At 43.1% G+C, this 26,270-nt stretch overlaps 1 protein-coding gene across 1 annotated transcript in view; it reads right to left on the reverse strand.

Annotated features, from left to right (window-relative positions):
• Positions 1–26,270, reverse strand: part of TMEM259 (transmembrane protein 259) — a gene marked incomplete in the record, with an annotated part of 432,280 nt that overhangs the window by 43,096 nt on the left and 362,914 nt on the right. Inside the window, 1 exon segment of the mRNA XM_044054014.1 lies at positions 887–986. Coding sequence (XP_043909949.1) covers positions 887–986 — 100 coding nt within the window.

The raw sequence follows: 26,270 nt of genomic DNA on the forward strand, positions 1-26,270 counted from the left end.
TAATACTTTAGAATTTCATTTAAACATCAACAGCTCCATTTAACTATTCTAGAGCAGAATTTGGAAGTGTAATTTCCCACTCTTATTAGTCAGCTATTTCCCTTTGTAGAGATTGGCTTAGTCGCCTGCTAACTGCTGCTAACCAAGGAATAGTCAGCTCCATTTTTTGAATGTTTACAGAGCGATTTAATAGTGTACCATTTATTTTACTACATTATAGTTTCTGAAGAGCTCCTAAATGATCAATTAGTGATGAAAGCGCTTAAACATTAGTTCAGCCTACGAGTTATATACACAATGTGTGTGTGTGTGTATATATATATATATATATATATATATATATATATACACACACATATATATATATATATATATACACACAATGTGTGTGTGCGTGTATGTATATGTGTGTGTATATATATATATATATATATATTATATATATATATATATATATATATATAAAGAGAAAAACACAAACATGTTTTACACATATATGTATATCAACTTCAAAAGCAAAGATGAAAGAAAGTGATGCCAAGGAAGAGTATAATTCCTCAGATTAGGGCTGGAAAATCTGAAATGTATGTGCATTTTGCATTAACAGATACAAAGGTGAATAGCAGAAAACATGTGCATTCTTAGGATTCTCAATACATCTACTGAAGGGATCATTGCTGTCTCAGTTTGCAGCAACACACTAAATAAAGCTCAAAGACTGCCCTGATAACCCGCTACACTCAACAGTTTTGAAAAAAGTGGAAACAGTGCAATGGCAGACTTGCAAGTTAGTAAGAGGTATCTACAATTTACATTCTTAAACACTCAAGAGCAATGTCTCTTCAATGCATAAAAACTGAAAAATCACTACACAAAAGTGCCTTACCTGTATGAAAAGCCAAGATGTTACCAGGGCCAAGCTACTGTACTGTCCATTAAAGCGGTAGTGATAAGCATAGAAAGCAAAGTGGTACAAATAAAAGAACCTGGGGGGAAAAACAGGTAAAAAATGCTAAATGGTTATGAATACAACCAGTGTGAAGCAAACAACCTAAACTAATAATCCAGGCCAGAGAAGAGTCACTGGAAATAGAACTCCAACAATTCTTTCAAAAGCAGAAAGTCAAAATGTTACATGGTCAGACTGCACAAAGCTTAACTAGCTGAAAGACACAATGCTTAAGTACAGTAAAATACCCTATTTTGAGCCACTCCCTGCAACATTATAAGCTCTGCCATGAGTTGAAATGAAAGCACAGGTCTGTAAATAAACTTACCATAAAAGTAGATGTTCAAACGGATCACTGCTGCAGTAGTCTAAGCTGTATGTGCTATTCCTACCAAGGCTAATCTCAACTAGCCACTACTCAAAGCTTTAGGGCGCCTTCTACGTGCTTAAACCATTACTAAGCTCAATTAGAACTTAAGACAATTTGAGTGCTAAGCACTTCAGACCTTTCTTGCTGTTGAAGTACATTCCTGTTTGGACTTCACAGCAACATCTGTTGGTTAGTTTTTCTTCAAGGCTGGGTAGATAAGTGTGGGTGGCTTCCACAGTACTACTCTGAAAAGCGTTATCAATTTTCTTTACTGCATTTTAATAGAATTGTGTTTTTTGCAGGCTGACAGTGAAAATGCTTGTGACACTTTCCAGTTGAAAAAAATCAGTTAAAAACTTTGGGCAAATCGTGTTTCGCTGGTATATTTATATTTTGAAAGGGCTCATTTGTTCTTGGAGATTAATGTGAGTGCGTGTTTTAAAAGTGCGTTTTAAAAAGGGGATAGGACACTATTTTTAAATGAAAGGCCCTGCTAGCTCACCTAACTTTTTCTGGTACAAGTATGAAGCAGAAAGCGGTTTTACTGTCTTTCTTTCCTCTAGATACAAGAAAAAGACAGTTGTTAAAGTGCCTCTGACCACTGGTGGTAGACTACTGTGGCCAATTTGGGGTCCTCTGACAGCCCATCCTTATCTCCAGATTCCATTGTTGATGTTCTTCCAAGAAGTCTTCACAGACTGGGGGTCAGCCAAGTCCTCTGTGGGTATGGGAGAACCACTTGTGATGGTCTCAGGAGATGCCTGTCTATGCAGCTGAGCTAGGGTACTGGATTTCTGTGTTAGGCGTTCTTTAAAACTGTTTTGCCAGCATTTCCCCATGGAAAAAAAGGTTAAATCAGCATCTCCTGCATAAACTTACTTGGGGAAGGAACATTTTACTTGGCTTAGCCGAGAGATTACAAAGCTTTAACGCCTTTTCCACTGAATTACTATATATGTTAACACAGATTTTCCTCCCTCACTGACAATAAATCCCAATTTGAGGAACAGGGACTGGATTCTGAGAATACATCTTCTGTTAACCTTCCTCAAGCAGAAGATATGGATTCTGAAGATAGTGTTTTTATGAGCCTCATCCACAGAATTTTTTTTCTGATACAGTTACTAAAATGAAGGAATTGTTTCAGTGGAAACAAATTCTGCCTGGATTCAAAAATACTGTAATTTGTTATAATGGAATTTCCACAACCTGCAGCTGTCTCTCCAACATTAATTTCTTTGGGTGTGTGTTTTTATTACAGCCAGTAGCATGAATGAGTCAGCCTCCTGCAATTAAGTTACGATACGTTGTGTAAATGCCTCAGACTTTTACTAATCCCAGTTCTGATCTTGCAGTAATGTCTGTCTAAAACATATGCAGTCAAGACTACTTATTCCTTCACATAAAGATAAGGCTTTACAGAGATTTGTTAAGAAAGTCTAAATTCCTTAAAGTCAAAGTAAAAAGGAATAAACAGTCAGGCTCGCAAGCATCTTTTGAAAAACTGCGACAGTTTTCTGCCTCATGGCCACCTTCGATCACTAAAGCATCTAATTAACTTGTTTTGTGGCTTCCGTGCCCCAGTTTACCAAGCATTCTTTAAATTGCTCCAATGATACAGCTGACAGACTCTACAGTAGCTACTACAAGGTCGGTGGTGAGGCAATTTGATGGTTATGCTCAAAATCTTCCTGAAGATGTTAAGGCGGAGATTCTCAATTCTCCCTTATAGTTCTATTTGGCCCTTCAGTTGAAGTCCTGATAAAATTTGATACAAGAAGAAAACTTGCACTTAAATTTTCAACCATTTTTTCAACAATTTACAAATAGTTTTCCTTTCAGTTCAGGTTCCTCATTCAAAAAAAAAATCCTCAGCAAAACAATGGAGAAACAGGCATTAAGCAGTGCCAGGCAGGCTCCAGAAAGTAAAGTCTTAGCTTTGCAAAGACCTTTTCAAAATGTTAGAAATCCCTGACCTGTGTCGCAGATCTCTCTGTAAAGATTTGGGATACCATTTGAACATTCAAGAAATGTTCCCTCATTCCTGCTCGCAGGCCAGTGTTTTGGGGTGTCTGATACATCCCTTCAGAGATCTTTACCAATAGACAACAAATTTCTACATAGATACGTTCCAGAGATTTTCCAAGCTATGGTTTCTGCCAGGGAATATCTCAGGATTTTGTGGTTCACAGCTTCTATAATTCTCATAATACCTCTTTACCAGATTGCATGAGGGAAATTCAATGGTTTCTCAAATCAGTCTGGTCTTGGCACCAACACCTTCTTAACTTTCAGGTTGCAGTTTTAGGACTTATAAAAAGGGAGTTAAAAGTGGTGGATGGACCAGCAGAGTCTAAACATTGGTCTTCGCTTTCTCCTACAGATCTGACAGTCTCCCTCAGTCATATACAGGTTTGAAATATTCAACAGTAACTGAGGCTCAATTTACCTGCCAGCATCTAAGGTAGGTGTTTTTCAGAGTGAAGTGTGTCTGTTCAGGCAAGTCTCACTGGAAGTAGGTCATCTACATCAGATGACTGATGGCCCTGATGGCAAATGTGCCAGACACAGAGGTGTGCTTCCCCTATTCGATCCATCACTCATGCATCTTTATAAGGTGTAGATGATCCACCAGTGTACTAGGTGTCTTTCTAATTAGCACCAAGTTTGCAAGTGGCCCCTTACTGCAGTGAAGTCTGTCCCTGGGAAGTCAGATCATCTTAGGCTTCTTCAGAATAGGCTATGTCCCACTGGGTTCTTGCCATATGACAGGATCCATCATACATTCCACGAAGAGAACCACCCAATATATATATATATATATATATATATATATATATATATATATATATATATATATATATATATATATATAGACAAGGAAGTCTGAACTGCCTTCATTAAAATCTTATCGGGGAAGGGGGCAAACAGGCCAAGATTCTCTGCCTAATCTATTTTAGGATCTTCCTAAATTTGTAGTTTTCAGTTGGGGACTATGGAGATCCCACACAGTCCCTCTCAGAGTTTTGAGTCAGGTGTAAGTAACTATGCCAGGAAACTAGAGTGCCTCCATTTGCAGACTCCACATTTGAATCACCAAGAAGAGTATCATCAGAATTGCTGAAGGAAGAATCAAATGTCAAGGGATATGGTTTCCTGTGACCTTTCAATAGTATTTGTCTCAGAGATTAATGATCAGTGCACAAAGACCTGGGCTGCTGGGATTTCCTGTGACCTTTCAGAAAATACAGCTGTGTAAGAACTTACGATAAGAATAGACATCCTTCTGATCACTGTTGCAGTATTCCTAACATATGGATTGTCACTGCTGATGTACAACTAGGGTACCAAAGTTTTACATTCCCATTGTCATACTTCTGATGCATGATCTCAGCTTGTATGCTGTGAGGTATAAAGACGATGTACAAGTGGGATCCTAAGACTAATCTCGAAGCTAGTGGCCTGAGGACTACTGAGACGTACACTGGGGTACTGAAAACTCCTCCATAGTCATGTAATAGAGCACAGGATAAAGCAGAGAGAGAAGAATAAGACAGCTGAAGTCAGGCAAAGAAGAGGGAATGGAGGGTGGGATGGAATACTGCAACAGTGATCAGTGGGACATCTACTGTTAAGTTCTTACACAATTGTAACTTGTCCTGACAAATTATTGCTGCCATAATCCAGACATATGAATGATTCCCAGAGCTGGAAGAGGAAGGAGGTATGGTTGACTAGAGTATAAGAGATGTCTACCAGTCCAGACAAAACTGGCCTAGCAAAGGCTGCCCTGGACCTGGAGAAAGCACCAATTTTGTAGTGCCTGGTAAAGGATCATAGGTTACTAGGCTAACTCCCTAGAGCCTTTTTCAGCCCAGCCATTTATGTCCCAATTATCAATGCCCATGGGCTAGAATGGCTTCAGTTTATGCCTGTGACTTACGGAATCTACAAAGTGCCCCTTTGTCCATAATGGCCACAGGTGACATGCCAGGGGTGAATTTGCAATCTCCCATTCATTGGTTCGAATTGCATCTGAATAAGCTTAGAGAAAGTACAGTTGTGTACACTTACCATAAATGTAGATGTTAGAATACATTCACTGTTGCAGTCATTACATTTGGGTTATCTGCCTACAGGTAGCCCTCAGTCGGCCTGAATATCAAAGTCTTGGATCCCTGCGTCAGATGCTGTCTCTTCCATGACGTCAGGTCGTCAGGGGTATAACACACGCAGCCGACACCATTACATTAGTTTTTCTTGTCCCAGATGTCAGGTGCCCCCATAATGGGAAGCAATTATATGTTAGGTTACACCTACAACGAAAAGCAAATACACCAGAAAGCTGAAATACACTAAACAAGAAAAGTATAGCCAAGAGAAGTCCGAGGGCTGGAGGGAGGGTAACCAGGACTGCAACAGTGAATACACTCGAACATCTACATTTATGGTAAGATTACACAACTGTACTATGTTCTTCGTGTTTCAATGTTGCAGTCATTACATTTGGGATGATTCCCAAAGGTAAGGAAGGGAGGAGGACGGAGCATTAGGACCAGCTATTAAGCCCTGCAGGACTGCAGTGGCAAAACCAGCTCTGGATTTAGAAAAAATAGGCATGTGGTAATGCTTGGTGAAGGTGACCCGAATCTGGCTCCAGAACAGTATCTTTTCCACTTTTCAGCATAGGATTTTCTAGTACTATGTCTCCTTGCTTCCAGAAAGACATCTAGCACCTGCCTACTGAGGGATGCTATTAGAAAGCTCAAGGAATTAGCCAGGGTGCAAGGTTCAGGGTTTGAAGCGGAGGGTGCAGAATCTGGCCCTCCTGCTGGGACAGCAGGGAAGGGGTCTGAAGGCAGGTGCCATGGTTCCAGCAGTGACATACTGCGCAAGAGGGGGTACCAGTGCTGGCATGGCCAGTCTGGTGCAATCAGTATTGTCCTTGGTTTGTCCTGTTTGATCTTTAGCAGAACTTACCAAAGGAGAGGCAGAGGGGGAAAAGGCATAAACTGAGAAGCTTTCCCAGGTAAAGGACAGGGCATCCACTTTCCAAGCTTGAATGTGGGAAGTCCTTGTGCAGAATCTGTCCAATTGGTAGTTCTGAGGGGAGGCAAACAGGTCTATCTCTGGATTCTCCCATTTGTTTCTCAAAAGGTTGAATATCTTTGTTTCCAGTTTCCACTCGTGTGGGTCCATGAGATTTCTGCTTAGGTCGTCTGCCAGTGAATTTAGCTTGCCTGGCAGGAATTGAGCTTGTAGGTGCAATTGGTAGCTCAAGGCTGTGTTCCACAGAGCCATGGCTAGTCTGCAGAGAGGGTACGAGTGGATTCCCCCCTGCTTATTTATGTACCACATAACAGTGGTGTTGTCGGTCTTTACCAATAATTGTCCTGGAAGAATGTGGTCCTTGAAGGTTGCCAGGGAATTCTGTTCAGCTAACATTTCATTTTGATTGCTATGCAGGTGCATCTGACTCTGGTTCCATTTGCTTTGAATGCATTGGCCTAAGTGAGCCCCCCCCATGCATAGTCTGATGAGTCTTTTAGGGTTTGGGCGGCAGGGGGTAGAGTGAATGGGAGCCCCTTGTTGTGGTAGCAGGCCTCTGCCCACCAAAGGAACTCTGTCTTTATACAAGGAATTATAGGAATCCTTGATTCCAGGTCCTGAGAATGTTGACACCATAGGCTTTTTAGATATTGTAGTTTCCTCATATGCAGGCTTGCATATGGAATTAGTAGAATGCAAGAGGCCATGAACCCCAAGGCTTGCAGATTTTTCTTGCAGATAGCTGGGTCTTTGTGGCCAGTAGTTTGAAGTAGGCTGTCAAACTTGCTTCTCTGGCGTGAGGTAAGCCACCTGGGAAGTTGTGTTCAAACTTGCTCCCAGGAAAACAATTTGTTGGCAGGGTACTAGATGAGATTTCTTTTCGTTTATGGTGTACCCCAGTGAGGTTAGAAGCTTCTTTACATATGCCAGATGTTTTAGTAGCATGTCCTGGCTTTCTGCCTGAATTAGACAATCATCCAGGTATGGGTATATTTGAATATTTCTTTGCCTGCAAAATGCACTGACTGGAGCTAAGCACTGTGTGAATACCCTGGGCGCAGTGGATAAGCCAAAGGGAAGTGCAGAGAACTGATAGTGCATGGAGCCTGCTCTGAAGCATAGATATTTCCTACAAGATTCCCTTATTGGAATGTGCAGGTAAACTTCCTTTAAGTCTAAGGTTGCCAACCAGGCATCTTTGCCTAGCATAGGAAGCAGTTGAAGTGTTAGCATTTTGAATTTTGGGATTACCAAAAAGGTGTTTGGAATGGAGAGGTCCAGGACAGGACGCCAGGAGCGGTCTTTTCTGGGTACCAGGAAAAGTCATGAGTAAAAACCTTGTCCCCTTTCTTCTGCTGGGACATGTTTAACAGCCCTGATACTTAGGAGAGAGAGAGAGAGAACCTGCTGTTGAGCCTCTACCCACTGATTTGGGGGTAGGTCTGGCCAACCGTTTGGGTTGGTAAGGTGTGGAAGTGGAATCTGTATCCTTGGGAAACAGAAAGCTATTTGTCCTTGGTAGAGAGTTCCCAGTTTTTTGCATGCCGGGTGATCTTTTCCCCTAAGGGAGCAGGCAGTTGAGCAGGGCTTGGAAGGTTTAAGATTAAGTCATTGTGACATTTTTCCATAAGGGGGTGTCTTACTACTTCCAGCTTTGGAAGTGGGAGCCCCCCACTGCTTAGGCCTGTGAGTACCTTGAAATTGTAGCCTAGGTTGTCTGTTGTTCCTGGGTTTGGACTGAGAAGGCCTGGAAGAGGCAGGAAATTACCAATTCTTCGAAGGCCAATGCCTAATAAATCTGGGAGGCTGTACTTGCAGGAAATCTTTAACAGTTTGCATAGATTTAGTTTTTTCCTCCATCTTTTTAAGGACGACTTCTGTTTTGTTGCCAAACAGTCTATCTTGGTTTAAGGGAGCATCCAGTAATTTAGCTTTAACATGATCTGGCAAATTTTGCTCCTTAAGCCAAACATGCCTTCTAAGAACAGACCCAGTGACAGCAGCCCTGCAAGATGCTTCTAAAGAGTGAAAACCACATTGCAAAGTATGTTTACCAACTTGTTCAGCAGAATGCATTAAATCCTGTAATTCTTTATTTTCAGCACAGTCAGGAATCAACATCATTTTCTGTTTAAGTAGTCCCATAATATGCTGCTGATACTTAAAACATATGAAACTGGCAGTTTAAGGCCCTAATGGCCAAAGTAGCAGAAGTGTATTAACTTTTTACCCCATCTGTCCAAGGCCCTGGAATCTCTATCAGAGGGGGTAGGGTTTTTGGCAGTAGTAGCCTTAATGCCTTTAAGTCCTTGGGAAATGGTCTCTGGGTCCGCAGTAGGATTCTTGAAGAGGAACTTGAGAGTCAGGTACTCCAATACCAGTGAAGTTTCCTGCAAGCTGGAGGTAAGGTGTCTGGGGCCAGGCTAGATTCCAAGAAGGCATCATCTACAACATCCAGGGCAGGAGGGACAGCTAAAGGACTGTGTTGAGGGAGGAGCAAGAATTCCCTAAGCCTCTTTATGGAGTCAGAATAATCCTGGCTTTCCCAGTGGAAATGCTCCCTAAGAGTGTGCAAGGTTTCACCAAAAGAAAAATCTTCTAGAGGGAAAGCAGAGAGAATGGAGTCCTCTGCATCAGAATCCTCATAGGTAGATAAGGGCAAATCCTGGCAATCAGAAGAAACAAATTTCAGAAGCCTATCAGAAGGAAAATCAGTTTTAGGTCTCTTAGAGGGTGAAGGCTGGCTTCCCCCAATTAAAGTAATAAGGTCTTCAGCCATTCTTGTTTGTTTTTTAGGCATATGGGCCTGACCATGCGGTTTGGACGTCTGTTTTCTAGACGTGGGTCTAGATTTAGGCCTTGAAGAAGATGGCATTGGTCTGTAATGCAAGTCAGTAGGCCTGAATACACCCTCAGAAGCCGGTGCCTGCACAGCAGCTTCCAAGGTAGAGACATCCACAGGTTCGCTGGTTGAAGAAGCATCTTGTGACATACCGGACTCGAGTGGGTCTCAGTAGAGGCCTGCGAATCTGAAATAGCGGGTATCAGGGGCTGCGAAAGCACCAGAGTACCCGTGAACTGGCGACTAGCTTAACAGAAGCATCGTCAGCAGCTTTGGACCTATGCGGTCTGTCTTTATCTTTACTTTTTTCAGAATGTCTGTAGTCTGATGGCTTACCAAAGCCATTTCTGGATAGTTAAACAGAGTACAAAAATAATTTGCTGCAAAAATAAACAGACGAATAGTTTGGGGGTTGAATAAGGCACAAAACTGACAGAGGGACGCCGTGGTCTGGGCCTCAGCAAGGAATGCAGCACGAATGAAAATCTTTATGACGTATTTGCTTTCCACAGGTAATACAACTGTTAACTTTTACTGACATCGGTTTAGAGCAAGAAAAAGGATCCCCAACGGGGTACCTAGCTTTTTTGAAGACTTCGGTTCTGAAACTCGAAAACAAAAATTTCAGGAGTCGGCCGACCAGCACTTGCGAACTGCTTCTGCTTCAGGCACCACACGGCAAGAAAGACTGATGTAATTGTGTATTCAGGCCGGCTGAGGACAACCTGCAGGCAGATAACTCAAATGTAATGACTGCAACAGTGAAACATGATCAGCTGTGTTTCACCTGATGAGGGGAAATCTGTGCATACAGCCTACCTACACTTAGCCAAGGTTTTTGACACTATCCCCACTCAGGCATCATTGACAAACTTCACCCAGCTAGGTATCAACCCTTTTATCATTAGATGGGTCGCTAATTAGCTCACTGATAGAACCCATATAGTAAAAATAGGAGCATCTACCTCCAACAGCAGACCCGTTACCCGAGACCTCTACTGTTTGGAATATATTTCTCTGAAGTACAAGTTAAAACTAAAGGTCTGTGGCTGACTACGTTTGCTGATGACTGCAAACAGAGTGGTCATAGAATCTCCAACTATTGTCAACAACCCACAAGAGGGTATTGAACAAATGACTGGTGCCAAAGTCATGGCCTTAAATTTAATGCAAAAAAAAATAAGCATTATCCCTTTCGGTAAGAGCGATGTTCCCGCTATCTACCACATCAATAACACCCTAAGTACATACTTAGTGGCGAGAGACCTGGGCAGACGGGTTGACAGCAACTTACCTTTGATCACCATGTCTACACAGTGGTAAGAAGGGCATTCCATATTGCTCATTTTGTAAGTAAAGGCATTGCCACCAGAAAAAAAGTTACAACCTCCCTGTACTCTTCCCTTATCAGGCCAATAATTGAGTACAATGCCCCTTTTGGTATGTACTTGCCCCTGCAGCAATTGGAGAGACCACAAAGATTCCTCAGAAGGAAAATTCAAGGTCTTTAGCATCTGTCCTGTAAAGACAGTCTGAAATCAGTCACTTTATTCTATTTCATACAGACTACTCAGATGCAATCACTGCCTTGCATACAAGGCAGTCTTTGACCCTGCTTTACTGGAAATGCTGCATATCCATAAGTCAAATGGTACATGGGTTACTCGTTCTAAAGACTAACCTGGTATGTGACATTAACAGAACCTGCTGGAGGGAAAGATCTGTCTCACAGAGGTTACCACAGCTTTGGAACAGACTCCCGCTTCATGTTAAGCAGAGCACCTCATTGCCCTTCTTCAAAACACAGTCTGGACAACTGGATGGGTAACTGTAAATTCCTCCGGGGGTTCCACCTGTCTCTCTTGGACAGGGGCAATAGGTGCGGATTGGGGGAAAAAAGGGTAAAACTTGGCTAGGCTTGTAAGGGTCTTAGGGTCATTAGCCTAGTAACCTCCTGTGATCCTATGAATGGAGAGTCTGTTCTAGAGCAGGAGTAATCTGAGACACACCTGTCCCTCAAACATGTTTTGAGTGCGTCACAGATGAAGTTTAGATCCTTAGATTGGGTAATTCTCATGCTGTTTTACAAATGTGTAGCAGATCTATCATGGCTGGATCAGAGAATGCCTTGTAGGTCAAGCACAGATCACTCCTCAGTAGTCTGTAGGAGAGAGTACAGGTACAAATCTTTGAGGCAGTCTACACAGGAAAACATTTGCAGCCTGTGTTTTTTTAATCAGGAACCTCAGTGGCTGCATCAGCTGTTGCAAATGCCTGGTCAGGTACATGCTGAAGGGTGCACTGTACTTGATTATTGGTTTAACGAGGGCCGAGTATAGTGGGACTATAATCTCCTTAGATCTGGATGCCATGCCCTTACATACAAGCTGCAGCACCGTAGAAGGATTTTCTCACTACCATGGACACATGGTGATCAACGTTCAGGTTACGGTCAACCAAGTTTTCAAGTCCCTAACCACTGGGTCTACTCTTAGGGGAGCGCTTCAATGTTGCAATTTGCATGGGTAGTAGGTTTCTGAAAGAGTACAATTACACTTTTGCACTTAGTTTTAGGCCATGGCTCTTGCACCAGTTACTTGTGTCAGACATTCCTGGAAGATATCAACATCTTTGGGAGATTCAATAATTTCAAACAGCTTGCGGGTATCAGCATACTTGGTCAGCCAAAGGCCCTCTGCATTTGCCTTAACTTCAGAGGAGCATATTCCAAATAGGACAGGTCCCAGTACCGAGCGCTGTGGATCACGACTAGCAACAGGCTGCTTAGTGAAGAAGGATTCTCCCACCCTATCATCATTTGTCCTATCTATGGTTATCCATTAGGTGGCATATGGATTTAGGTCTAAATTTGTGAGTTTGTCTTTAACAGAGTGAGGTACTGTGTCAAATGTCTTCGGCAGGTCGAGGTAAACATGATGTACCATTCTGCCCTTGTTCATGGCTCTAGTGACCTTCTCAAATAAGTTTCCCCGAGTTTAGTTGGCATGACCTGCCTTGATAAAAATGAACCGGGATGGGTCCAGTGTTTGAAGATTTCCTATGTCTTTGTTTATCAGGTCCATAATAATTTCTATGGCCTTGCATATAAGAGTAGTCAAACTTATGGATCTGTAGTTCCCCGGGTCTGTTGATGGTCTGCCTTTGTGTACAGTGATGATCGTTGCAGTATCCATTCCCTAGGGATGAAGCCTGTCTGGAGGCTGTGGTTGAACAGAGATTCCAGATTTCCTAATAGGTTCTGAATAGCTCAAAATAGGACCTATTTTGTATTTTTAGCTCTGGAGAGTGCAGTAAGGACCTGTTCTTTAGGTGACAGATGGGTGAGAAATGGTACAATGCATTTCCTGGGGGAAGACTGGGAGTGGAGGAGGGTGAAATTGGAGCTAAATTTATCGGCTAGCAAATTGGTACATCCTCCATTTACTATAGGAAATTGTATTTACTATTAGTTCAGCACACTATTGGATATCCCCCCTTAAGGTTCCATAACTGAAAAATGGCTTATGGTTATCCTTGGATTAGGAGGCTATTTTTGCCTCAAAGCTGGCTTTGATGGACTTGATTAGTCCACTGAGTTGCTTCTTGAGACTGAGTTTTCTGGCTTTGGGCATACTTTCTGGCAGAATTTTCTTTTTGTTGTACAACTTATTTATGTTGAGGGGTCCACCAATGGGACCTGTTTTTGGAGTTTGTCCCATGTTTATTTTGGTTTGGAACTGCGGTTTCATTTCAGTTATTTACATACTTTCACAGGGTTCCTGTAAACACTTTTGCATAGACACTGTTCTCCAATTTTTTTTTTTGGGGGGGGGGGGGGGGGGGCTTAGAAATTAGCTCTTCACTTAATAGGTAGTAGTTAGCCTTAGAAAAGTTTTCAAAGGTTCTGAGGTTTGTTGTGAGTTCTGATCTGACCAGTGATGGAGGACATTATACAACAGGGTACAACCTTCTGACCAGTGATGGAGGACATTATACAACAGGGTACAACCTTCCTTCATTTGGGAGTACCAGATCCAGGACATTTGCACCCTTAGTATGTGTGCAGACTAGCTGTTCCAGGGTGCTTGCACGGACAAAATCCTGGAATCTTTGAGCCTGCCATGTTAGCAGTTGTTTATGTATCACAGTTCACCCAACACCAAATGACCCATTAATATGGTGTTGGGCTGGGCTGAACTGTGAGTGATGCCAGTACATTTAAGTATGTGGTGTGGATATCCTGGAACACAGCTGGGGGCCTACAGCTAGCAAAGATATAGTACTGAACTTTAAGGCTAGCTGGATATGGAGTAGGTCAAGCATGTCTTATTGTTTGACCAGCCTTGAGGTGTGCTTACTTTTTAGGTAGAATGATGCACCTCCATGTCTTGTCCCTTCTTGTGTAGTAGCTGGTCTAAATGTGTGGAAGGCTATATAGCCCTGGACTGCTGGGGTGTCTTCCATGGCTTAAAAAAAGATGTTTCAGTAACTGTACAGATGTCACTCCAGGGTGAGGAGCACTTCCAGGAAGTGGAGCTTCTTGTCGAAACTAACACTGAGCAGTAACACCTTTATTTTACCTTATGTAGAATTTACTATGTTGGAAGATTCATCAGACTGGCATTGCCTAAAAAAGGCACTATAGGGGTGGATAATATTTTGGCCAACAGCCGAAAGCCTAGTGGGGACAGGTGCAGACCCTCCCTGGAAAAGCAACGTAGGTCTGTTGATCATGTCCCCACCCAAGCTGACAAATACTGAATCCCCCCTTTGAATGACACCAGTAACACAGGCAATCACCTTCTGTTTATACTGTGGTATCATCCTTGGGAGAAGATAGAATGCTGCTCAAATGCTAGGTTCAAACACAACTGGGACACAGTATGAAAGCACTAGCACGTCTCTCTTCATATAGACCATGGAGATGCATCTCAGGTCATTAATACCCACATGGATTATGAGTCACATTGGTACGTGTGGATCAATGTCCTGCATGCATGTGTGATCTGGAGGATCCTTGCCTCTGACAGGCAACTGACTCTCTCCTTTCGCAAAATGGTGAGGAGGCATCAGTGCATATAACAGTCTCCAACAACCAATATATTGGGTTGTGTGGCAGTCTGCCTTAAGGGCTTGGGGGTTGAGATACTGTGATATGTGGCTGTGTGTGTGTCCTGGGGAGTGCCTTCTTTGTAGTCAGTTTGGAAATTTGCTTGAGGGCAGTGTATAGGAAGACTTGGAGGTTTGGGTAGATTGAGTGTAGAGTAGTAAGAAGACCAACCACGATGTGCAAATTCTTCTTTAAACCAAATAAAATCCAATGGCAGACACAATGTAAAACGTATACCAGTTTATTGAGTAAAAATGAGCGCTTTCGCGTAGTACTAAGCCACGCTTCTTCAGATAACATTCTTACAAATTTAATTTAACTTATAAGCCAAAAAAGGCGGGAAATAAATTGATTAATTACTTAATTACACAAATTAAATGCTTGTGTCTTAACCCATTCACCACTATGCTTGAACAACATAAATACAGCTGGTTAGATTCAGTAGCAAATGTCAGTTAACATTTAGAGTCAGACGCTGATACAAAAAACCAGCTCAAATTCTTAAAACAAACATTATGTTTCTAAATCGAACCAAACGTTCAAGGTGCATGACTTTCTCATTATTATACAAGATTCCTAACATTAATACCCGGTTTATATATAATGTTTTATGTCTCATAATATAAAAAAATCTTGTGAATACTCATCATGTGGACTGAAAAGTTGATTATAGATACAACAAATTTTATACATTACTATAATATTGTCATATAGCATGCCTACTTAGTATATATATATATGTAATTAATTTATCATCGTCATGTAATACTAGCATAAATCCTGTGAGATATCTAAAAACATACCTTAAAAAACGTATACAAAAGTACTATATAAAAGCATCTACTGATTAATATATCCACAGATCATATACAGTGTGGACATTAATTTTAGCGTAGCGTCATAAATACGCAAGAGATGCGCAGATGAAGCATAAAAAATGTATATACATTGCTTATTACTATTTCAACACAAACCTTATTACAACATATAAAATTACACCAAAAGGAGCTAAAAAGCCCCACTAAAATCAAACAAAGATCAAATCGAGCATCCATTGCCATCTCAATATAAAGATATGCCTCATATAGAATCAGACCAAAAAATGTGTATACAGGTCTGCCAAATGATTAAAAATGATAATTCAAATATATGTATATAGTAATAAGATGTTATATATAATTAATCAAAATGAAATTACTATTATACATGGAGCCAAATCCAAATACTTATCACAAATCAAATATGTAAGCTAGCCACATAATGGACTAAATAGACATAAATATATATAAAGAATAATCAAATAAATATTACCATATATAATACAAAAATATGTAAATATTTTATCAAAATGAGAAAAGTAACATTTTAAAAATACTCTATATAGAATTTTTTATCCAAATAATAAATTAAATAGATAAATAAGTAAATAAATATATCATTTCATTTTCTTCCCATTAATACTGGTTTAATCGATACTTGGGACTAGCACGTCTCTCTTCATATAGACCATGGAGATGCATCTCAGGTCATTAATACCCACATGGATTACGAGTCACATTGGTACGTGTGGATCAATGTCCTGCATGCATGTGTGATCTGGAGGATCCTTGCCTCTGACAGGCAACTGACTCTCTCCTTTCGCAAAATGGTGAGGAGGCATCAGTGCATATAACATATTATATTGGGTTGTGTGGCAGTCTGCCTTAAGGGCTTGGGGGTTGAGATACTGTGATATGTGGCTGTGTGTGTGTCCTGGGGAGTGCCGTCTTTGTAGTCAGTTTGGAAATTTGCTTGAGGGCAGTGTATAGGAAGACTTGGAGGTTTGGGTAGATTACATTTAAGAGCCTCAGCATATATGAGTTTGTGTTTGATCCATAGTAGGTGTAGTTTGTTGTATTACCAGCAACCTGTTTGGAGAGAACATGCGACAGCTTTGCCTCCAAAGATGAAGTGCAATTACAACTATTGCATACTGTGTCAATATGCTTAAGATGATTATAAGTAAATGAGACGATTACTACACATTGTCTTAAAGTCAATTGTCTTAAGATTGCCCATTTCCACCAGGTTGGCTACACAGACAGTAGAAAAGTGCAAGTTCAAAGCTTGGGATCCTCTATTTGTAATCTATAAGAGGTGTTGCAATTGGGGTTTAGAATTGTTGGGCTGGGAGGACAGGTCTAGGACTGATCTCACAAATTCCCTGGGTAATGTTTCTTGCAGGAAAACTAGCTGCTGTACACTCTGCTAGAATTTTATATTAACAATTATAACCAAGTGCCTGCTTTTATACAGGGCACTGCAAACCACTGCTGCACAGCTCAGCACAGGTTATAGCAGATGAGTTAGAGAGGAATCCAATTAAACAGTCAAAATGCAGTACAAGTGCATATATAAAGCTCAGATCCTACAGCAATTCACAATTCTCATAACATTGGTGAGTGATGCTACAAACCTAAGGTTCCTAGACTAAGTAAAATGAAAAAGTACAGTTGTGTACACTTACCATAAAGTAGATGTTAGAGTACATTCACTATTGCAGTCACCACATTTGGGTTATCTGCCTGCAGGTTAGCCCTCAGCCGGCCTGAATACCAGTCTTCGGATTTCTGCGGCGGATGCTCTCTCTTCCATGACGTCAGGTCATCAGGGTTATAAAACATGCAACCGATGCCATTACAACAGTTTTTCTTGCCCCAGATATCAGGTGCCCCCACAACAGGAAGCAATTATATGGTATGGTACACCCCCATCAAAAAGCAAATACACCAGAAAAAAAATATATACCAAACAAGAAGAAAAGGTAGAGCCAAGAGAAGTCAGGAGGGCTGGAGGGAGGGTAACCAGGACTGCAACAGTGAATACACTCGAACATCTACATTTATGGTAAGTGTACACAACTGTACTACATTCTTTATGTTTCACTGTTGCAGTCATCACATTTGGGTTGATTCCCAAAGCTAAGGAAGGGAGGAGGAAGTTAAAGAGCATTAGGGCCAGCTATTAATCCCTGCAATACCGCAATGGTAAATCCAGCTCTGGATTTCGAAAATATAGGCAAGTGGTAATGCTTGGTGAAGGTACAGAGCTCCAGGTAACAGCTTCTAGCATGTCCCTGGCTAGGGACCCCTCTGAGAAATGCCACAGAGGTAGATGCAGCCCTGGTGGAACGTGATCTTATCCCTTGTGGGGTAGGGTTTTCCATGGTGCTTGTAGCAGAAATTAATGCAATTGGCTATTCATTTGGAAATGGTTTGCTTTGAAATCACCTTCCCCTCTGCCCCTGCAGCAAAGCTAACTAGCAGCTGTTCAGATTTTCTGGTAGGCTTAATCCTGTCCAAATAGAATCTAAGTTGTTTGTGCACATCCAGAGTGCAGTATTCGTTCCACTGTTTTGTGGATTAGGGAAAAAAGTAGGCAAATGGACTGATTTAGGGCCACAGAAGACACCACCTTAGGCATAAAGGAAGGGTTAAGTCCTGAGGGAAACCCTGTCCGCATGGAAGATAATGAAGGGTTTCACTGCCATTAAGGCCTGTAATTCAGACACCCTTCTTGCTGAAGTGATGGCTAGAAGGAAAGCTGTTTTCCAAGAAAGGAATTTCAACTCAGCTGTATCCGCTGGTTCAAGGGGGGGGGCATTGAGCTTTTCCAATACAAAGTTAAGGTCCCAGGCTGGAGTGGGAGCTCTCCTGGGGGAGGGGGGGGGTCTTACGTTTTTGGCCCCTCTAAGGAATTGCTTTAGCAAGGGGTGAGAGAAAAGGGGTGACTCTGTATTATAATGTGCTGAAATGGCAGAGGCATGAATTTTAATTGACAAGAAGGAAAGGCCCCCATGGAGCATTTCTGTTAAGTACTGTAAAGAGTTAAGATTGGCACCACTGTGCCCATCTCCTGAGCCAGGCTCCAGAACAGTATCTTTTCCACTTTTCAGCATAGGATTTTCTAGTACTAGGCCTCCTTGCCTCCAGAATGACACTGAGTACCTGCTTACTGAGGGATGCTAAAGGCGAGCTCAAGGAACTAGCCAGGCTGCAAGGTTCAGGGTTTGAAGCGGAGGGTGCAGAATCTGGCCCACCTGCCGGGACAGCAGGGAAGGGATCAGAGACAGGTGCCATGGTTGGAGTAATGCCATGCTGCGCAAGAGGGGGTACACGTACCAGTGCTGGCATGGCCAGTCTGGTGCAATCAGTATTGTCCTTGGCTTGTCCTATTTGATCTTTAGTAGAACCTTAGAGAGGAAAGGCAGAGGGGGAAAGGCATAAACTGAGAGGCTTTCCCAGGTAAAAGACAGGGCATCCACTTTCCAAGCTTGGCTGTGGGGAGTTCTTCGGCAGAATTTGTTCAATTGGTAGTTCTGAGAGGAGGCAAACAGGTCTATCTCTGGAGTCCATTTGTTCCTCAAGAGGTTGAATATTTTGGCATCTAGTTTCCATTCGTGTGGGTCCATGAGATTTGTCTGCCAGTGAATTTAGTATGCCTGGCAGGAATTGGGCTTGCAGGTGTACTTGGTAGCTCAAGGTTGTGTTCCACAGAGCCATGGCTAGTCTGCAGAGAGGGTATGAGTGAGTTCACCCCTTCTTGTTTATGTACCACAATTGCGGTGTTGTCTAACAATAGTTGTCCTGAAAGAATACGGTCTTTGAAGGCTGTCAGAGCATTCTGTTGTTGTTGTGTCTTTCGGCTTTTCCCGGTTAGGGGTCGCCACAGCAGAACTCCAGTCCGCTAACGATTGGCAGTTGATTTTTACGTACAGAGTTGCCAGCTCTGCCACACAACCTTCAACGAAGGTACGCCCATTCACGCATGTCTCCACGCAGAAGACGCTCTAGCTGAGAATCAAACCGGACAGCGTCTTACTGTGAGGCGACAACGTTACCGCAGACCACCACAGCTAACATTTCTTTTTGATTGATATGCAGGTGCATTGTCTCGGGTTACATTTGCCCTGAATGCACTGCCCTGCGAGCCCCCCATGCATAGTCTGATGAGTCTGTTAGGGTTTGGGTGGCAGGGGGTAGAGTGAAAGGGAGTCCCTTGTTGTGGTAGCAGGCCTCTGCCCACCAAAGGAACTCTGTCTTGATGCAAGGAATGATAGACATCATTGTTTCCAGGTCCTGAGAATGTTGACACCATAGGCTTTTTAGATACCATTGGAGTTTCCTCATATAGGTTCATAGGTAGGTACTAGGCTATTAGCCCTAGGAACTATACAAGCTTAGCCAAACGGTACTCTGGCTTTTACCAACCAAGAAAATTATTTTCCTGTGCCCCTGTCAAGCAGAGCCACAGACGTGATCCCTGGGGTGAATTTCCTATCTCCCACCCAATCATCAAGATTTTTCTTGGGAGTGCTAATGAGGAACTTTGATATAGATAGGTAGTTTATTCCAGAGTATGGGAAGTCTCTGAGACAGGAATCTATCCCTCCAGCATGTTCTGTTTATTGTGGTGACAAGGTTTAGGTCCCTAGAGTGTGTAGCTTGGAGGGACTGGGATTTCTTTAAGAGAGCATGTCCAACAGCACTGGGTTTGACACAGCTTTGAATGTGAGGCAGAGATCGCCTCTGAGTAGGCGATATGCGACAGAGTAAAGCTGGAGTTTTTTTTTTAGACGGTCTGCGTAGGGCACCTGTTTGAGGCCGGTAATTCTCTTTGTGAGGCATTTCTGTGGCCTTTCCAGTTGTTGTAGATGTCTTGTGAGGTACAGACCAAAAGGGGCGTTGTACTCTATAATGGGTCTAATGAGTGATGAGTAGAGGGAAACAATGATTTCTTTTTTCCGTGATGAGGTGTGCCACATAGAAGGATTTCCTGACTACTGTGGCGACGTGATTATCAAAGGAGAGACTACTGTCCACCTGTGTCCCAATGTCTCATCACACTTTCGGTGTTAAGTAGACTACCGCCTATGTGACAGTTCATGGGTACAGAGTTTTTACCAAAAGGGATTACCATGCACTTTTTGGCATTGAGCTTGAGGCCATAGCTTTGACACCAGGCATCTGTCTCATGAGGCCCTTTTGTAGGATGTCCACATAGTTAGGAGTTTTGATTATGGCTCCTAGTTTGCAGTCATCTCCAAACTTTGTTAGCCGAAGACCATCTGTGTTAGCTTGTACTTGGATACCAAACATGAGAGGACCTAAGACTGAACCCTGTGGTACTCCACTTGTCTGAAGTTGGATTTCGAGTCTGCTACTTTCACAGTGTGGGTTCTTGTCATTGAGCCAATTGGCAACCCATCTTGTGACATAGGGAGTTATACCTAATTTAGTGAATTTGTCTATAATTCCAGAGTGGGGGATGGTGTCTAAAGCCCTGGCGAAATCTAGATAGGCTGTGTGAACGACCTTACCCTCATCTACGGCTTTGGTGACCGCTTCAAAGAAGTCCATCAGGTTTAGGAGACATGATCTGTCTTTTACAAACCCGAACTGGGTAGGGTCCAGAGTTTGGAGATAACCAATGTCATTGTTTATAAGTTCCATGATGATACGCTCCATAGCCTTGCAGACCAGACCCGTCAGGCTAATGGGGCGGTAGTTCCCGGGGTCCGTGGTGGCTCTCCCTTTGTGGAGTGGGATAACCGCTGCTCTGCGCCATTCAGTGGGCACATAGCCTGAGGTGAGGCTATGATCGAACATGGTACTTGGGTGGGGTGCCAGTTTGTTCTGTAGTTCATGTAGAACGCAGCCTGGGATGTTGTCAGGTCCCATGGATGCTGTGTTCTTGGCTTTGGAGAGTGTTTTTTACCTGTGCAGCTGTGATTACAGTCTTGCATATGGATTTAATAAAATGCAAGAGGCCACGAACTCCAAGGCTTGCAGAATTTTCCTTGCAGATAGCTGGGGTTTTTGTGGCCAATAATTTGAAGTAGGTTGTCAAGTAAACTTGTTTCTCTGGAGTGAGGAATGCCATCTGGGAAGTTGCGTTCAAGCTTGCTCCCAGGAATACAATCTGTTGGTAGGGTACTAGGTGAGATTTATTTTCGTTGATGGTGTACCCCAGTGAGGTCAGACTTTTTTTATGAATGCCAGGTGTTGTAATAGCAAGTCCGGGCTTTCTGCCTGAATCAGACAATCGGCCAAATATGGGTAAAATCTGAATATTCCTCTGCCTGCAAAATGCAATGGTTGGAGCTAGACACTTTTGTGAATACCCTGGTCGGAGTAGATAAGATAGATAAGCCAAAGGGAAGTGCAGAGAACTGACCGTGCATGGAGCCTGCCCTGAAGCGTAGGTATTTCCTGCAAGATTCCCCAATTGGCACGTGCAGGTAAGCATCCTTTAAGTCTAGGGTTGCCAGCCAGGCATCCTTGGCTAGCATGGGAAGAAGCTGTTGCAGAGTTAGCATTTTGAATTTTGGGACTACCAGAAAGGCGTTGAGAATAGAGAGGTCCAGGATAGGACACCAGGAGTAGTCTTTTCTGGGTACGAGAAAAAGTCTTGAATAAAAGCCTTGCCCCCTTTGTTCTGCTGGGACAGGCTGAATAGCCCTGATATTGAGGAGAGAGAACCCGCTGTTGGGCCTCCGCCCATTGATTTGGGGATAGGTCTGGCCAACCATTTGGTGTTGGTAGGGTGGGGAATCTGTATCCTTGGGAAACTATGTTCAAAACCCAATTGTCCTGGGTAATGAGTTCCGAGTTTTTTTGCATGCAGGGCGAGCGTGCCTCCTAAGGGAGCAGGTAGTAGAGCAGGGCTTGGAAGGGTTAAAGTTAAGTCATTGTGCCATTTTTCTGTAGGGGAGTAGCTTACAACTTCCTGCTTTGGACGTGGGAGCCCCTCACTGCTTAGGCTTGTGCGAAGCCCGAGACTGTAGTCTAGGTGGTCTGCTGTTCCTGGGTTTGGACTGAAAAGGCTTAGAAGGGACTGGAAAGGACCAGTTCTTAGAAGGCCAATGCCTACTGAATCTGGGAGGATGTACTTGTAGGAAATCTTTAACAGTTTGCATAGATTTAGCTTTTTCCTCCATCCTTTTGAGGGCTACTTCTGCTTTGTTGTCAAAAAGGTGGTTTGGTTTAAGGGAGCATCCAGTAATTTAGCTTCTACATGATCTGGCAAGTTTTGTTCCTTAAGCCAAGCATGCCTTCTAAGCACAGACCCAGTGACAGCAACCATGCAAGATGCTTCTAAAGCATCAAAGCACATTGCAAAGTATGTTTACCAACTTGTTCTGCAGAATGTATTCAATCCTGTAATTCTGTGTGTTCAGTACCGTCAGGAATCAACATCATTTTCTGTTTAAGTAGCCCCATAACATGCTGCTGATACTTTAACATATGAAACTGGTAATTTAAAGCCCTGATGGCCAAAGTAGCAGAAGTGTATACCTTCTTACCCCATCTGTCTAAGGCTCTAGAATCTCTAATCAGAAGGGGTAGGATTTTTGGCAACAGTAGCCTTGATTCCTTTTGGTCCTTGGGAAATGGTCTCGATCTGCAGGAGGATTCTTGAAGAGGAACTTGAGAGAGTCAGGTACTGTAATACCGGTCAGGTTTTCTGGGAGCTGGAGGCAAAGTGTCTTTGGAAAGGCTAGATTCCAAGAAAGCATCATCTACAATGTCCAGAACAGCAGGGATAGCTAAAGGCCTGTGTTGAGGTAGGAGTTAAGAATTCCCTAAGCCTCTTTTTGGAGTCAGAGTAATCCTGTCTTTCCCAGTGGAAATGCTCCCTAAGTGTGCGCAAGGTTCCACTGAAAGAAAAAACTTCTGGAGGGGAAGCAGAGGGAATGGAATCCTCTGCATCAGAATCCTCATAAGTAGATGAGGGCAAATCCTGGTGATCAGAAGGAGCATAAAAATCAGATTCCTGATCAGAAGAATCAGAAAAACTCAGTTCTAGGTCTCTCAGAGGGGGGAAGGCTGGCCTTCCCCTAATCAAGGTAATGATGTCTTTAGCCATTCTAAGCATTTGCTTTTTAGGCATATGGACCTGCGGTTTGGTCATCGGTTTTCTAGGCATGGTGCGAGTTTTAGGCCTGGATGAGAACAACGGCGTCTGTTTAATATGAATGCCTGTAGGCCTGAATACACCCTCAGAAGCCGGTGCCTGCATAGTGGCTCCAGATCCGTCCAAGGTAGAGACATTCGCAGGTTCCATAGTTGAAGCATGTCGCGGCATACCGTACTCCGAATGGGTCTCGGGAGAGGCCTGTGAATAAGTAGCGGGTATCAGGGGCTGCGAAAGCACCTCATTGAGTACCGGCAGACTGGCGACTAGCTTAACGCAAGCGTCATCAGCAGTTTTGGACCTATGCGTCTGTCTCAGTCTTTATCCTTACGTTTTTTCGGAAGATCGGTAGTTGGGTGGCTTGATGAAGCCATTTCGGAGTACACAGAATGAGTACGAAAATAATTAGCTGCAAAAGTAGCCCGACAGACAGCTCAGGCATTGAATAAGGCACAAAACCAACAACGAGGGACGTCGTGGTCTGGACCTAAGCAGGGAATGCAGTAAGAATGAAAATCTCTGAGGTACTTGCTTTCCACAGGTAAGACAATTGTTAACTTTTACTGACATTGGGTTAGAGGGAAAAAAATGGATCCCCAAGGGGGTACTTAGCTTTTTTGAAGACTTCAGGTCTGAAACTCAAAAATGAAAACTTTAGGAGTCAGCCGACCGGCACTTGCGAACTGCTTCTGCTTCGGGCACCACATGGCAAGACTGTTGCAATGGCGTCGGCTGCATGTTTTATACCCATGCTGACCTGACGTCATGGAAGAGACAGCATCTGACGCAGAAATCCGAAGACTCTGGTATTCAGGCCGACTGAGGGCTACCTGCAGGCAGATAACCCAAATGTGATGACTGCAACACTGAAATACAAATTATTAACTTTAAGCGTTTGATCTGACATCGGCTGAGGCAAGAAAGAGTCCCCAACGGGGTACTTAGCTTTTTGAAGTCTTCGGTAGCTGAAGTTACAGGAGCTGGCCGACCGGCACTTGCGAACTGCTTCGGGCACCACGTTGCAAGAAAGACTGAGGAAGATGGCGTCGGCTGACACTTTTATACCCCAGGCACTCTGACGTCGGGGAAGGGGCGACATCAGCCGAAGCCGGACCCAGACTTTGGAATCCGGCCGACCGAAGGGCTGCCTGAGGCAGGACAACCCATATGCAAGGACTGCAGATGCATCCTTGAAGGACATCATCAGAAATGCAGTAGAAATTTAATAAGATGAGGTTTGGATCCTGTAGCAATTCACAATGCTCTCAATACTGTGAATGTGTACAGAGGACCAAGTGGAAGCCTCCAACAAAGATCTGGAATCTACCAGTCTGAAAAGCCCCTGAGGAAACCACTCCCCTAGTGGAATGTGCTACAGGGCAGGAAGGCAATATCTTACCCATAGCACAAGTAGCAGAAACATACAACCTTAGAAATTCAAGCTGCAATAGTTTGTTTGAAGACTGGCTGTCCCAGCTTAGGGCTCATAAGATACAAACAGCTGGTCAGTCTTTCTGAAGGATTTAGTTTTGTCCAGATAAAAATCAGACTTGCCTGTGAATAACAGTAGATGTCCTTCTCTTCACTGCTGCAGTATTCTTCATCTCAGGGATGTCCTGCCAAGGACAGCACAATGTTCTGCCAGTATACCAAAGCCTTCAGCTCTTATAGATGCCATACATCACTTGTACACTCCCCACACAAGACGTATGGCATAAAGGTGATGTACGGATGCAAGCAGTCAAAAATGAAAGCCCGAGGAGGAGCAGAATAGCCTCAAGGACAAGGGGGAATATATGTATACATAAGGGAGAGAGAAAAGACCCTTCGGACAGGAGGGAAATAGAACATACATAATTCAGGACAGAAGAGGAAGGAGGGAGGGAACAAATATTGCAACACTTGAGAGACATCTACTGCTATGGTATGATTTTACACAACTGCACTATGTCCTTCTGTATCACTGTTGCAGTATTCTCCTTGGGGAGAGTACAAGAGAAGCCTGGGAGGAAGAAGTCGCAGAGAAACCCTACAAAAATTCATACAGAATAGCTCTGGAAGTAAAGTACAGTTGTGTACACTTACCATAAATGTAGATGTTAAGTCATTACATTTGGGTAATCTGCTGGCAGGTTGCCCTCAGTCGGCCTGAATATCAAAGTATTGGGTCCTGCGTCGGTTGCTGTCTCTTCTTCCATGATGTCAGGTCGCCAGGGGTATAAAACATGCAGCAGACGCCATTTTCTTCAGTTTTTCTTGCCCCAGATGTCAGGTGCCCCCCAAATGGGGAGCAAAAATATAATCTATATATAAATGCATTTGTAACAAACTTCACCTTCATCTAAAAGCAAATACACCACAAAGGCTGTAGAATATAGTGAAGGAAACAGAAGTTCTAAAAGAAAGGGGGATGGTGAGTGGGTAACCCGGACTGCAACAGTGAATACACTCGAACATCTACATTTATGGTAATTGTACACAACTGTACTATGTTCTTCATGTTTCACTGTTGCAGTCATTACATTTGGGTAGAATTCCAAAGCTAATTAATGGGAGGATGGAGCTACATAGCATTAGAAGCGGCTATAAGGCCCTGCAGAACTGTAGTGGTAAAGCCTGTCCTGGACTTAGAGTAGAGAGGCAAATGATAATGTTTTGTAAATGTATGAACAGAGCTCCAAGTAGCAGCTTCCAGAATGTCTTTGGTTGGAACTCCTCTGAGAAAAGCTGCTGAGGTAGATACACAGCCCTGGTGGAATGTGCCCTGATTTCCTTGGGCACTGGTTTACCATGATGTAAATAGCAGAAACAAATGGAGTGGCTTATCCACTTTGAAATAGTCTGCTTTGAAATGGCCTTTCCCCTCTGATCCTGAAGCAAATGCCACCAGTAGTTGCTCAGACTTAGATATTTGGTCCTCTAAAGTAGAATCTTAGTTGTCAGTGTACATCCAAGGAATGCAGAATCTGCTCCCCCTTGTTCTGCGGATTTGGAT

The sequence above is a fragment of the Protopterus annectens genome, chromosome 13.part0, assembly GCF_019279795.1.
Source record: "Protopterus annectens isolate FY-2018-M chromosome 13.part0, PAN1.0, whole genome shotgun sequence".
Lineage (NCBI taxonomy): Eukaryota > Metazoa > Chordata > Ceratodontiformes > Protopteridae > Protopterus > Protopterus annectens.